Source organism: Haemaphysalis longicornis, unplaced genomic scaffold (genome assembly GCF_048455015.1).
Source record: "Haemaphysalis longicornis isolate Haplotype H1 unplaced genomic scaffold, Haemaphysalis longicornis Haplotype H1 scaffold_9, whole genome shotgun sequence".
Taxonomy (NCBI): Eukaryota; Metazoa; Arthropoda; class Arachnida; order Ixodida; family Ixodidae; genus Haemaphysalis; species Haemaphysalis longicornis.
Genome location: NW_027526460.1, coordinates 166,619,790 through 166,634,471, shown reverse-complemented (window position 1 = coordinate 166,634,471; position 14,682 = coordinate 166,619,790). Strand labels below are relative to the sequence as shown.

The window sequence follows — 14,682 nt, the reverse complement described above, 5'->3', positions numbered from 1 at the left end:
TTATCTGAATACACTATTGCTGGCATTCCTCGCCGCGCTGTGAATCTGCGGAATGCTTGCAAGAAGTTGAGTGTTGACATGTTGTTGGCCACTTCCAGATGAACTGCTCTTGATACAGCGCAGGTGAAAATCACGACATACTGTTTCAGGCACTGTCCCTTGTCTGCTGCGTAGAGCGGTCCTGTAAAGTCTACTCCGCTGACTTGAAATGGCATAGCTTGCGTGACTCAGTCCGCTGGTAAGGGAGGTGTCACTTGGCTCAGTGGTCTTGCATTGTGTCTTTTACAAATGATGCATTTGTTTATTACTCGTTTGACCATCTGACGGCCTTGCAAGATCCAAAATCGTGTTAGCCGCTGAGCAAGCATTGCTTGAACTCCACCATGCATCGTCAGACGTTGAACTTGGTTCACAAGTACCTCCGTGAAAGGTCCTTGCTTCGGTAACATGATGACGTGCTTGTTTATCGTATTGTTATATTGAACGCGTCCTTTTTGCCGTATAATCCCCTCATCATCAATAAATACGTCTTGTCCTTGTATTTGAAACACGTTTTCCCCTTTTCGGTGCGAATGGCTGTGCCCTGTAAATGTTTATTGAGCTTTCTTAATGCAGTTATTTTCCGCTGAGGTTATTTTTTGCGTTCCCAATGGGCCCTCCAATGTTCCTTTTTAAGGTTCTTGACGAATCTAAATACCAAGCAGTTGTTCTCAGAAGGCGATTGTATGATCCATAGTTCTCGATGTTCAATATCGATGATGCCGATCTCTCTGTTCCGTCTGTGCACTTGTTGCATTCGATGCTCTGTTCTTCAATCATTAACTGGTCGTCTCCTCCGTACTTTTTGTAGCGATAAATTTCTTGTGACGCTAGCCAACTGGGTCCGCGCCACCACAGTTGTGCCTCAATCAAGGCACGTGCTTTGATTCCTCGGCCTTAGTAGGTCTGCTGGGTTATCTTCTCCTTGTACAAATGACCAGCTTCCCGCTGTTATTTTCGCCCGTATTTCTGCGACTCTATTCTTTACGAATGCTTCTCTCTTGCTGCTTGCGTTAATGCAGTGCAACACTATCATAGAGTCAGTCCAAAAGGGACTGCTTCCCAGGTTTCCCACGTAGTGTTTTTGTACGTAATCTCCTAATCTTGCGGCTAGAACTGCTGCCATCAGTTCCAATCGAGCCAACGTGAGTTCTTTGATCGGAGCCACACGACTTTTCGCCACCATCAATGTTGCCGCCGTTGTTCCATTGCTGTTTGATGTCACGAGGTACGCTGCCGCTCCATATGCTAGTGGGCTTGCGTCGGCAAAGACGTGCAGCGTTGAGTCTTGTATCATACCTTGATTTTCAGCATAGCACCTGGGCACTTGTAGATGTTTCATCGTTAATGCCTCTTCAATTCAAAGTCTCCACCTTTTGTTTTCTTCAGCAGGTAAAGGATCATCCCATGTTGTGTCCAGTTTCCATAGGCTCTGGAAACCCATTTTCACTCGTATGGTGAATGGCGACAATAGTCGAAGTGGATCAAATATTTTAGCAGTTGCCTGCACCACCGTTCTTTTAGTCAGTGGGAGCATTGTTAGGTCTGACACCCATTTCTCCACTGGAAAGCACAGAACGTCCTCGTGGTGTTTCCGTATCATTCCTAACAGCTTCGTTCGGCCGCTAGACCGAAGCTCGTTGTGCGCACCCTCGTCCTTTTCGGTTGCGTCGAGCACTTCATTTACTCGCTTGTCGTTTGAAGTCCATTTTCTCACGTTCATCGAGGCTCTGTCGAACACCATTTTCGTCTCGTTGTACAGTTTGATGGCTTCATCGACTGTGTCGACTCCGAGCATCACGTCGTCGACGTAGATTGCCCTCTGTAGCCTTTTTGTTGTTTCTGGAAATTCAGAAGTCATTTCTTTTACATGGTGCTTGATTGTGGCTGCCAGTAGAAATGTGCTTGGTGTAGTGCCGAATGTCAGTCTTGTCATCCTCCACGCTTGAATTTCGTCAGTTAGTCTTCCCTGGTCGTCGTGTTTCCACCACAGAAACCGCAAAGAGTCTCGGTCTTCCTCGTGGATGCTGATCTGCAAAAATGCCTTTTCCACGTCTCCCATCAGTCCAATCTTTTCTTTTCTGAAGTTTATAAGCATGGACAGTATGTCCCCGTTAGAGTTTGGACCGGCTTCTAAATTGTCGTTTAGCGATCTGTTTTCTATCGAGCTTGACGACGCGTCGAAAACGACTCTGACTTTCGTGGTTGCTCGGTCCTCTCGTATGACTGCGTGGTGGGGTATATAGTAGCAAAGGGTATTTGGTTTTCCTGCTCCCTTCTGTACCTCTTCCGCTACCCCAGAGGTGAAATATTCTGAGATTGCCTCGTCATACGTTCTGAGAGCACCATTCTTCTTCAGCCTCGTTGTTCATTGCTGTAGCCTTTTCACTGCAATTTCTCTGTTCGTGTCCAGGCTGACGTTCTCTTTCCATGGCAGACCTACTGCGTAGCGACCATTTTCCATCGTTATTTTCTCCTCGAACCCCTCTAACACCTTAGCTTCGTCACTTGGTAGACCTTGTTTCATTGTGATACCGATTGACTCCAAATTCCAGAATTTCTGCAATTCGTCCTGTATACCTTTATGAGTAGCTTCGACATGAAGTACCATGACTGCCTGGTCTTTTGTCACTTTCAGTTTGTTTTGACGGTATGGTCCTTGCACTACCCATCCAAGCGTTGTTTCCACAGCCATTAATTTGTCACCTATTCATTTTATCTTTCCTGTGATGAATTCCCAATAAAAATCTGAGCCAATTAGCAAACCTATCGACTTTTGCGTTCTTGTTTTACTGGTGTCGTCGGCAATTGCCAAATCTAGTTTCTTCATCTCTTCGCTGATTTCTTTGCTGGATCCTGGCAGACAATTACGGGATATCACGTGTACTTTCAGTGCTTCGATTGTGGTGGTCGCGCCCTACTGTTACTTCCACCACATCCATGGTCTTCACCGTTTCATTACCACCGAACGAGCCAATCGTCAACTTTTCTTGTTTGATGATCTTTGCACCAATTGCTTCTGCTAATCCAGCTGCGATGAATGACCTTTGGCTGCCGCTGTCAAGTAAGATTCGTGCGTAGTTGCCTAAAGAGTCTCCTTCAATCCAAGCTACCGCAGTTTGTAGCAGTACGCACTGCCTTTCCTGCCGTTCAATGGCATGCATGGTGCAGGCCGTCGATTCTTGTGTCTGGGCCATCGCGGCTTGTTGTTCTGCTTTCTTTTCTCGTTTTGTCCTGCACATTGATGTCGCGTGCCTTCCTTTGCACTGTTTGCATCGCACGCTGGCTCTGCAGACACGCGCAGTGTGATGTGGCCGCGTGCACCTGAAACATGCCCGGTTAGCTGTTAGTGCTGCCTTTTTCTCTTCCATTTGCATACTGCGCCGACAATCCTCAGTCGTATGGTTATTCTGTTTGCAGAATACGCACACTCTTTCGGGTGAGCTGGAAAAATTTGTTATCGTTAGAAACTGTCTCGTGCTTTCTTTTGACTGTTTTTGAGAGACCGTTGTTTGCTCCTTTTCTGTCTCCTCTCGTAAGTTTACTTGATGCCGAAGGAATTCAAGCAACCGGGTTAGTGCTTCTGCGCTTTTTTTTTCCTGTTGACTCGTTTTGCTGTCTTTCTTCCCTTTCCTTGTTCGGTGTGTTCTGCGACAACTTCTTCAACTTGAACTCTACTGACAGTTCTGCTGGAATAGCCCTCTTCAACACTGGCATTAGCATTGGTGCATAGCACTCGGGTTTTACATCTAGGGATTCAAGAGCGAGCATGTTCACTTGTACCGCCTGGAACAGCCGTCGAAGATCTTCAATATCCTTTATTGATTTCACTTTTCGAATGTTTAGCAGCTCGTTCATGTGAAGATCCACCGATTGGTCGTGTCTTCTATAAGCTTCCAATAGCAATTGGACTGCATGATCGTAGTTCTTTTCCGCGCAAAACTATAAGCCTACATTTCAGCAGCTGCCTTTCCGTCTAATGACGCCATCAAACAGTTGAACTTCTGAGCTTTGCTCATGTTAGGCCTGTCGTGAACTGATGACTTGTATTGTGTCCAAATCTGTTCCACTCACGCATATTCCCGTCGAATTTTATAAGCTCTAGCTTTGGCAATTTGACCAACTCCAATTCCTGTGTCCTGGCGCTGGACTGTGGGAGTGGTGCTATCGGCGGGCTATTTATGTTGCTTGGGATGGAATCCACAATGCTCATTTCAAGCTTCGAGAGTATAGCCAATATTTTCATGTCGTATTCAAGGATTCTTTTAAATTCGCTGTCCGCCACTTCGTCTGTTAAATATTGCTCCATTTGGTTATTTGCTCCTTTGAGTCGCGCTTCCATTCCCTTGATCTGTGCTTGCGTGGAGCATAACGTTGCCCTTTCGGCTCTCTCTGCTATTCGCTGTTCGGCTGCGTTGAGAAGCTGCGTAATTTGCGCGCGTATCGCCCTCCTCTTCTTTGTTACTATCTCTGTGCTCATCTTGGAAGAGGGTTGTCGGAAGTCCTCTTACGTTTCAGTCAGCTCGGCGGATCCCGTTGATTCCGCGGGGTCTCCTCGTTGTCTGGACCAGGTCGATCAGCTGCTCCGACGCCGCCGTCTTCTCCGCTGCTCCAAGGCAGGCTGCTTGTTTTCGTGGCGTGGAGGTAGAAATCCTGGTCACGGCACCACTTGTTAACACGAGAGCGACCGGGGAACCATCTGCATCATTTTTTTAATGGCTGCCAGAATTCTGATCGCGTGCTCGCGCCACGAGGAGCAGATCTTCTTGCTCTTCGTCTTCAGTGTTCATGATGGTGATATTTTACAGAGTCCCGCCCGCCGGAAGTGCGCTTGAAGGATCAGTGGCGCGCTTATTTGAAACCGTCCTCGAGCGGGTAAACGTGCTTGGTAGACCGCCGAATATTCTCCTTGTTGCTTCTCCGCAGAAGACACGCCCTTGTCACACCGTCACGTCCTGTATACGTCTTCTCTATTCTACACAAGTTGCTAAGTTTTGTTATGTTTGCCAAGCTTCGCAATGTTCTTCCTAAGCTAGGATGATCGCTAAGGGGCGAGGCCAAGTTTAACCGGATTTTACAGGGCTGTTCCAGTGCGTCAACCTCCCCTCCCCACTACCAGGGGATTGAAGGGGAAAACAAGCTAGGTCGGCCCCCCGCTATGCTGTTTCTCCAGCCTTGCACCACTATGGCAAGCTGCGCCATTTTTTTTTGCCTATTAGAATCCAAAAAAGACAAGTACCTTTGAAATGGTCTAGTAAGAGGTGCGCATACGCATACGCCCCTTGTGCTCACACTCTAACAAGCTCGAAAGCCGACTGCACTGTTATAATACCCTATCTGCGGTTGTGCACCCTTTACAGGCGCCGCAGTTCTTTGTATTTTTTTGCTACCGCCACCGAACCTATTTCATTGTTAAACAGCTTCACTTGTAATAAATTATGCCAATTTATATTGTGCGAAACATCGTGAGGCACGAAACATACTCCTCTTGTAGAAAATGTTCTGTCCACCCGTGTAAACGGGTATGAAATACCTCCAAAGTTGTAGGGCTCTTCACCTTTTTTCTTAGTTGGCGGTCTTTTCTTACACCCTTTTTCTCACACCCTTTTCCTTAGTTTCGAACACCATAATTTGTAGCTCTACACCCTTCTGGGAAAAAAGGGTGTTTAAATATTGAACACCCTTTTAAAATTGAAGGGTGTTCAGGTGGCGGGAAAGATTTGTTTGGTATTTAGTAAAATTCTATAAGTTATGAAACACAAAAACAACCTCGTAAATAAAACATTTTTGCAAGTCCGCGTGTTGATTTGTACATTCTCATAGTAAAATCTATACTTCCAAAATTAGCGCTAAAATATCTGTTTTACGCGACAAGCCCACCGACTAGATCGGGGGCTTTCATCTGCCGGATATAAAAGCAGGAACAGCACATGTATTACGAACCAAGTATGCACTCCCTGTACCGCTTGCATCGCGTTGGTTTTTTTCCTCAATTCATTTGTGTTCCAACTGCAACTTGTGCGGATTGACTGTTTGGGTTGAAAGCCGCGCGCTCGCCCGATTCATATTGCTACTGCGCATTCCATCACCTTAAAAAAATGGGTGTGCGGCTCGACAGCCTTTTTTTAGGGTGTTGAGCATCCTCAACACCCTTTTTTAGGGGTGTTGAGTTCAAGACCCTTTTTTCATCCGTACACCCTTTTGTTGCCAAAACACCTTTCAATGGTGTTAGCCATGGGACAAAATGTTTACACCCTTTTCGGCCAAAAAGGGTGTAAAAAGTTTAGTGACTGGGGCAAAAGACTCGGGATGATGAGTAGCCTTAGCGGCCAATTTCAGTTTTGAAAGCTATGGTGCTGTCGCGAGAAACTGGAGACGAACGTGTTTTCTTGTCGACGCAGCGCGTATACACGGACGGACATAAACCACCGCCAGAAGGTGGCTGCACACAGCTTCGCTGTAAAAACCACGTTGCTTTTGTTGTAAGCCATTTATTGACTAAAGGAAAGCACTAACCCTGCGAGGGGAGGAAACGTAGATTGGAGTGAGCACGTCCTGTTAATCTCGACTCACGGGTGCTTAAAGGGGTTCTGACCCAAAATTTTGGCGGCGAGATGACTTCGGAGATAGATTGGAGTGAACACATATAGATCATCTGCAAAACATCAGCGGCGAATACAGCCTAAAACATATTTAAAGTCAATTTTAAAGTGTGCGAAACGCAACCGAGCAGCCAGCAGAGGACCACGCGCAATCGACATCCCGCGGATATTTTGTAAACATACATCATCCAAACACGTCACGAGTTTGTGTTGGCCGCTTCCGTACTGCCGGTATTTTTCGACGGCTCGACCGGCTCACCACTCCAATCGGAGGGCAGGAGGGCGGGCTCCTGCTCTCGAAAACGAGCGACCGGATCTTTTGCGGTGGAGGCGCTGTGATTTCGTCAGCTCATCGGGCAGCTGGCCGCGACCAAAGTTCTACAGCGATTGCAGGCACTCTGTTTCTATTACTGCTCATTTACATTGGACGCGAAAACGCGCCGGAGACACTAAAAGCCCACTGAGCGAGCCGCATGGTCGCTGTGCAGGCGGCGGCCACGGCCGCGAAGTGGCCCAGGCCGGCAACCGCTGCACGAAATTGTTCCCAAGTGGCATCTTATATGAGAAAGGAGTTAATGATGCGATGGCGTGTTGCATTAAAAATTGTCATCAGCACCGCTTACGAGAACGGCAATTGAATATCCGCCGCAGTACTAAGCCGAACACATCTGTAGGCGGACCTGTAGGCAGACCGGCCGCGTCTTGCCACCCACTGTCTCGAGCGTCGCGCGTCGTTCTTTAGCCGCGGTAGCATTTGCACTCGCAGCGCCGGCGTCACATCCATGGTCGCTTTTTAATTAAGCGGCTGACGAGATCAGTAGGTGGGGGCATTCGCAGAAACTGCCGGCGATGCAGATTCGACAGTGCTACGGCAGCTCTGCTCTCTGATATCCCTCCGACGGTCACTGGTCAGCTTTGTTCACACAAAATCCATCGGTTCGCGGCGTCCGCTGAAACCGAAACTGCGACTGGTCGCATTGAAAACGCCTCTAATTAAACAACCGTCGCACGCTCAAGCAAATGAGGTTTCTACAGGTGGTAAGTAGGTCACTAGCCACTTATCGCAACAAAAAAAAAAAAAAACAAGATGCAAAATTTTTGTGTCAGTGCCCCTTTAACGTATCGTCTTCAATCTATTTCCGCATAGCTATGGGGGGGGGGGGGGGCGGAGGGGGGGTCTGACCACTTCATGTTTGTCCTCAAGAATCCAAAGAGAATTGTCTTTGTGTTCTTACTTACTTCACGGCGTGCACATCGTCATCGACAGCGGCTTCACTAGCCTATCCCCTTTAACGCAGTCAGAAGAGCTGCGATCCTCGTTGGCATCAGACCCCTCAGGCGATACAGTACAGGTTCATGATACTACGAAGTGGAAGGACGACTTCCACTTTTGAAAAAATTTCACCATCTTCCCGTAGGGGAACCCTGAGTAGTATGCAAAGCTGCCATGGGGTCGACTCAAGTTCCCATTAGTTTTAAATTCGTCGTTACCGTTAAGTTGAGGTTCGTAGCTACCGTTATATTTACCGTCCGCGCTCCGGAGTACGGGACAGGTGGCGGCGGAGGAGGAATTAACGTTTATCTTGAGCCAACCGGACGACGCGACAAACTGCGCCTCGACGTGCACTCGCCACAGCTGCTCGTCGGCTCCTCGCCACTTCCCGGCGCACTTCTTGACCTAGCATCTCCACTTTGCCACTACCATTAAACAGCAACGCCCAGCACGGGTGTAACTCAGCTTAAACGGCTCCGCTGTTAAAACGCAATCGTGTTCAGCCCTGTCCTTAGGAGGAAGAAAAGCTGCCACCCGGGGCCGGAACCAGGAAGGGGGCACCCTTGTTGTGCAGTGATAACGTTCGATGCTCTCCACAAGAGACGGTCATGCACCTTGAGTCTGCATGTCCGCTGTGACGGGGCGCCGTGCTTCCGTGATAAGTGACAGCAGGCTACGGCCCGCAGGCATGATTTGATAACGAAATGTTTTGCTTGGGGTTGTGTTTGTTCGTAATCGGGTAAGCACTTATGTGCAATCGGGTAAGCACTTGTAATCGGGTAAGCACTTGTTCGTAATCGGGATTGTTCGTAATCGAGTAAGCACTTGTTCGTAATCGGGTAAGCACGCCGTTATCGGGTAAGCACTTATGACACACGCTGCACAGATATTTGGAAAATACCATATATACGAACGGACTACGGAAGACAAATGCTTAGATTTAATTTACCTGTTATACTAAATTCATCCCCGATTTAACCATGTACTCTTATATTTCTTGTTTCCTTGGGACTTCTTGGCTTTTGTATCGTGACATGATTTTTGTTGTTGTTCCTTTCCACTGCTTTAATTTTGTGGCACATGTATTTCCCACACCTATTGTTCATGTCCTTGTATGTGACATTATAATCGTGATGCTGTGCTTTGTTTCTTGTTTATGTAATTTTAGGGCACATGTATTTTTCACAACGCTGCTGTAACTGTATACGGGGCACAGGCCTTTGTCAAGCCCTATAAAAAGAAACGTAAAGAAAAAAGAAAAAAAAGCTTTTTGTCTGCGCCCCTCAACATAGCATGGCTATGTGGAAATAAACATTGAGTTGACTTCACTTGACTTTAGCGAAAGTGGGGTCGCCATAAAATAACAAACTCACGGCGAGGCATTGTCGTGAAATAAACATTTATCCACCAGTAGTTAAAAGTACGAAGCCGAGGACTGTCAAGGCCAGCTTATCTGTTCAATGTTCTCTACGCCATATATTATTAGGGATGCATCAGTGATCGTGTAAAGAAGGCTTTGCCTTTGTGCAACGTTGCGCTTAGGCAAACGTATTCCTAAAAATATTCAAATTAAAAAAAGACGCCGTAATCGTGTAATGATTCTCTCTGTATTTGTTATACTTGTGCGGTTTATTAGTTTTTACGAACTCTAAATGAATGTACGACCCGTCGATTTGTTCGCCGCACAGGTAGCGTGTAAACCAAGTTTGAGACCACAGCTTCCAAAGCGAACATTGGCTCCCTTGTAAGCCACTTTCATATTTACTTTTCTGCTTGCTTTCACGGCTTGCATGTTCAGCTCAGTAAACTGGCTAACTGAAGCGCCGACTGGTCACTTGGAGCGTTACACTGAAGCTGGTGCCTGGGCTACTTTCAGGACCTGCACGTAGCGTGCCTGGCTGGCCACCCCAACGATGGCGGTGGTTGTGGGACCAGCGCTGGGCTGCGCCTGGCGGGCCTGGCTGGGCGGGCTGCTGCGGCGGCTGGTGGACACCCTGGTGGACGCCACGTGCGGAGCCTTCCACGCGTGCCGGCGCCGGCCCGGTCGAGGCGCCCTGGCCCCTGTCACTGAACCGCTGCTCCTGAAATCGGCTTCCGAGCTGGCGCGCCTCATCGCCATCGGAGAGGTACGTTCCCGCCGCCTCGGCTGCTCGCTGCCCCCTCGGCCTGTGGGAAGGCTTTTGAAATCGAATGGCGTGAGCATGTCCAGTGTATACCGCTACCACACGGGCCCTTTGGGAGCACCAAAGTTACGTTTAGGCCATCTTCTTTCCCCCTTTCCGCATTTTGTTGTTCTGCTTCAAATCCCTCTTAGCTTGGCCGTACAGGACCCAGTAGTTCTGTTCAAAATTTTGTTACAGAAAACTTCGTAGTTCTTTGATAATTTCCCTTGCTTGTCACATTTAGTGATTGTGACTGCTGCTAACTACGGAAAGTCACCCACGATAAGTATGACGCTACCCTCGAGAAATTATTATATTGTCGCGAAGCATGCCTCTGTTTTGCTTATGTATTATTCCAAAGTGTACTGGCGCCCGCGAGGCAAAGCATACGGACGTATATCTTCCTGACTAGGCTTCAACCCCGCTTGGGCAGCAACAGAAAGAGTCTTAGTGCCCAAACAACAGAGAATATACAAAATGCCTTCAGACATATGAAGCACTGAGGGAAAGAACTGATAGGGCATAAACTCGGAGTGGTTCTTAACTCTGTGGAAAGAGTACATAGGGTTGAAAAATGGGCCTCACGAACCGACGACGAACCCAAGCACAGTATTGAGCGAGGGGACCGTAAATGCATCCTCGCGAGCTTTCAGTCATGAAAGCCCATCCAAGGGGAAGAGGAAGATGAAAGGTAAGCCCCAAGGACGTTAAGCAAAATGCAAGAGTGCGCACATGGAGAACAGCAAGAGCAGCAACGAAGGAAACGACAGGTAGACCATCCGGCGCATAAGAGGTTTCTCAAGGCAACGCAGGACCAACCAAGAACGCGCACAGGCACTTGTGTCAGCGAGGCCGAAACGTCAGTCTTTGGGTGGCTGGAAGGAAACTCATACGGTGGTGTGTAACCGGAATGTTCTCGCGCTGTTGACTCCATCGCCAAGCCAAGTAGCAAAACGTCGAACGCCACAGATGGAGATTGATGAAATTGTGATTGTGATCCTGGCCGACAACGCACCGCAATTGCAATGGGGACTTTTCCAAGTGTCAGTGCTGTATGACAAGTTCTACGCGCAATCTTCAAGTTTAAAAACTGCACCTGTTTTGTATTTCCCGCCTAACCATCTTGAGCTGGCGGGAAGATGTAGAAAATTTGGTCGGCACCAGAATCGCGGGACGCTCGCCGCCGAGTCTGTACACAAAGCAGCCGCGTCGGCGTATTGCCTCGAAAGCGCGTCATCCCTATTTCATATTTGCCGCGCTTTCTAGGCACTTTTTCAAAGAAAGTGCTACCAGTTGTGCCGCGCCTCCGCCAGATGGCGCCACGGGTCCCGCGACCGAGAGAAGACGCAGTGAATCATCCCCCTCGCGAGGGGCACGGTCAGATGCAGAGCATTTCCGGGGGCGCACGACGTTACGTAGTTTGCGTTACGTTAATGTTGTTGCACTTGTGGCAACTGCTGACGAGAGAGCGCTCGTCAGCAGTAATTTGAATGAGTCAACGATATAACGCGCGTTCGTAGCGTCCCATTCTGTGTCGGCTTTGTCGCGCAGTGGGTAGAGCACCATGTACATTGCATTCCGCCCGCAGTGTCGAGGGATAGAAACCGGGCTCCGATAGTATTTTTTTTATATAGTAGGGAGGGTTGCGGTGCAGACTACGGAGGTCAACGCGGGTGACATCGTGAGTTACTGAAATGCTCTGCATTTAAAACCTGTTTAACATAAATAATCATAAATGCTTGTAACAGCACTCGTCATTTCAGGTAACACAAACCAAATACAGTGAAGCCCCGCTGATGCGTCCCCCGGACTTACGACGACCCGCCTCTTACGACGGATCACTGCGGTCCCGGCAAACTCCCCATAGAAGCAACGCCCGTCCTATGATAAGCCGGATATGCCGGAAAAGCGCGGATAAGCCGGCGCTGTTCTCATATTTTATTCCACTTTGCCGACTCGTCTTCACGTTGTTTCTTCTTAACCCCCGTTTGACGGTGCTTGATGTGCAAAGGTCCGCAGGCGGGCCAGGCCACTTACTGAACATACGCAAGCAAGCAGGCGGGTACTCGTGAGCGGGAGCCAACCAGCGACGGCCCCAGGCGGCAGAAGTGCGCCATCCACGAAAAGTCGAAGTTCAGGTAGCAGGTTAACCGTGACTTTGAAGCTCCCGTTGAGCCGCCTGCGAACGCAAAAACACGTGCGACGCAACCACACGGCGATTACCGAACAGCCGCTTTCCCTTCCCGCTCGATCTAAGTTTCTTCCTTTCACTATGCCCTTGCTCCCTATATGATATGATCTCTGCTTATCAGTATCTATCAAGGCCACGTAGTCACTCGCTTTTTACTTTACTAGAGTGCCTTAATGAGGACACGGTGGGACCGCAATTGCAACATCGCTAAACCCCTCTGTATTTTTCGTCCAGGTTAAGCTGTGCGCCTTTGCAAAGCACGTGTCATTCACGCCGAAGAATGACGTCAACAGCCTGGATCTCCCGACAGTGAACTGCGACTGGCCATTCTCTTGAACGCAGCACATTACGTCACCTGCATCCAACTTCTTGGAAACACCGCCCCCTGCTCAAGCATATAAAAACAACCGCATCAACAACTTCAGAGGGCACGGCGGGACCGCGATGGCAAAATCGCTAAACCCCTCTGTATTTTTCGCCCAGGTTACGCTGTGCGCCCTTGCTCAGCACGTGTCATTCACAACGAAGAATGACGTCAGCAGCCTGGATCTACCGACAGTAAACTCCGACTGGCCATTCTCTTGGATTGGATTGAATTGATTAAACTTTATTTAGGCCGGCAGAACGACGTTTTTACGCGCCGCGACGCGGGCCTCGGCGTCGTCCTGGTGGCTACTCATCCGAGACGTGAGCTCGCCGTTCCCGACTCGCGAGTCTCATGCCTTGCGAGCGCCCGCAGGACCTGCTGGACGGCCCAGTGTTGATTTTCGTAGGTGTAGCTCCTTGCGGCTTCTGCAAGCCGTGGCGGGATGGTTCTTGACCTCGCTTCCATTGGGCTCGTGACACAGTTCCATAAGATGTGTTTCTGGTCTGCAGTCTCCCTGCAGCAGAGCTGGCACATGGCAGTAGGGTATGCTTCCGGATACATTCGGTGCATCAGAGCCGGGGTGGGTAGGGACCCGGTTTGAAGCTGTCTTAGTAGCACTGCCTCCGCCCGGCTCAACCCCGGGTCCGGAGGTGGGAAGGTCCTCCGAGCCAGGCGGTAGGCTATGGTTATTTCGCTATAGTCTGTCATTCGGTCCTTAGCACCGAACCACGTTGGACGGTCAGTTGCGGGGGCGCGGTTGGTGAGTGCTCGCGCCTCCCCGTGTGCCGTCTCGTTGTGGTTTGAGTTCTTACTCGACACGTCCTTGCCCGCATGCGCCGGGATCCATTTCACTCGAACAGTTCTTGCGCCTTCTAGACATGCATTGCGTAGCAGCTGCAAAGCTTCTTTGCAGATGCGTCCCTTGGCGTAGTTCCGAACTGCAGTTCGTGAGTCGCTGATCACCGACTGGCAGCCTGCGTCGGTAATGGCCAGGGCGATGGCCACCTCCTCTGCGCGTTCTGCATCGGTGCACTTGACGCTTGCCGCCGTCACAGTGTCTCCCGTGGTGGCCTTTATGACAACGGCAGCGAAGGCTTCGTGTTGATATTCCGCCGCATCTACATAGCGAGCGTGCCTATCCTGGGCGTGTAAGTCGACGAGGGCTTTAGCGCTTGCCGCCCTTCTGCCCTTGTTGTAGTCAGGGTGCATGTTTTTTGGTAGAAGATCTACCCTGATCCGGCGACGTATCTCATCCGGGATGGTGAGTTTGTTGTCAGCACCGCTGTGGCGTATGTATCCTAGGTCCTCTAGGATCTTTCTTCCAGTCCTCGTTGTAGATAAACGCTCGAGCTGGGCCGTACGTTGTGCTTCCGCTATCTCCTCGAGCGTATTATGCACTCCTAACTTGAGGAAGAGCGGTGTGCTTGTGGATTCAAACAGGCCTAACGCGGACTTATAGGCCCTCCTAATGATGGCGTTGATCTTATCACGCTCGTGTTGTAACCAGTTGTGGTATGCCGCGACATACGTGATGTGGCTGATCACAAAGGAGTGAACTAGCCTGATCAAACTGTCCTCCTTCATGCCAGCCTTCCGTGATGTAACTCGTCGGATGAGCCTCATTGCGTCCGCGGTCTTGGCTGTGATGCGTGCGATAGTCTCGCCGTTTCTTCTGTGCCGTTCGATGATCATTCCGAGTACTCTGATCTTGCTGACTTCGGGAACAATTTGACCAGACCGCGTAGTTATCCTGATCGTGCCTTGTTGCCTGTCCGTAGTGCGACCCCTCCGTGGTGGTATAACTAGGAGTTCTGATTTGCTTGGTGAGCAAACAAGTCCTGAACCATCCAGATGTTCTTCAATGGCGTCGACTGCTTCTTGTAGTTTGGTCTCAATGTGACCGTCGCTACCCCTGTCTACCCACAGTGTAATATCATCGGCATAGATAGTGTGCCGGATCCCCACTGTGGCGAGTCTGTTGGCTACTCCTATCATTACTAGATTGAATAGTAACGGCGATATCACGGACCCTTGCGGAGTGCCAGTGC

The 14,682-nt window shown here is 49.4% G+C and overlaps 1 protein-coding gene and 1 pseudogene across 1 annotated transcript in view; both read left to right on the top strand.

The window, feature by feature from the left end:
* LOC144152040 (fatty-acid amide hydrolase 2-A-like) overlaps positions 1-14,682 on the top strand; it is a 173,976-nt gene that overhangs the window by 42,738 nt on the left and 116,556 nt on the right. The window contains exon 2 of the mRNA XM_077683230.1: positions 9,791-10,040. Coding sequence (XP_077539356.1) covers positions 9,828-10,040 — 213 coding nt within the window. The 5' untranslated portion in view covers positions 9,791-9,827. The remainder of the gene's footprint in view (positions 1-9,790; positions 10,041-14,682) is intronic.
* The window catches only part of LOC144152443 (uncharacterized), a 33,034-nt pseudogene continuing 29,112 nt past the window's right edge, over positions 10,761-14,682 (top strand).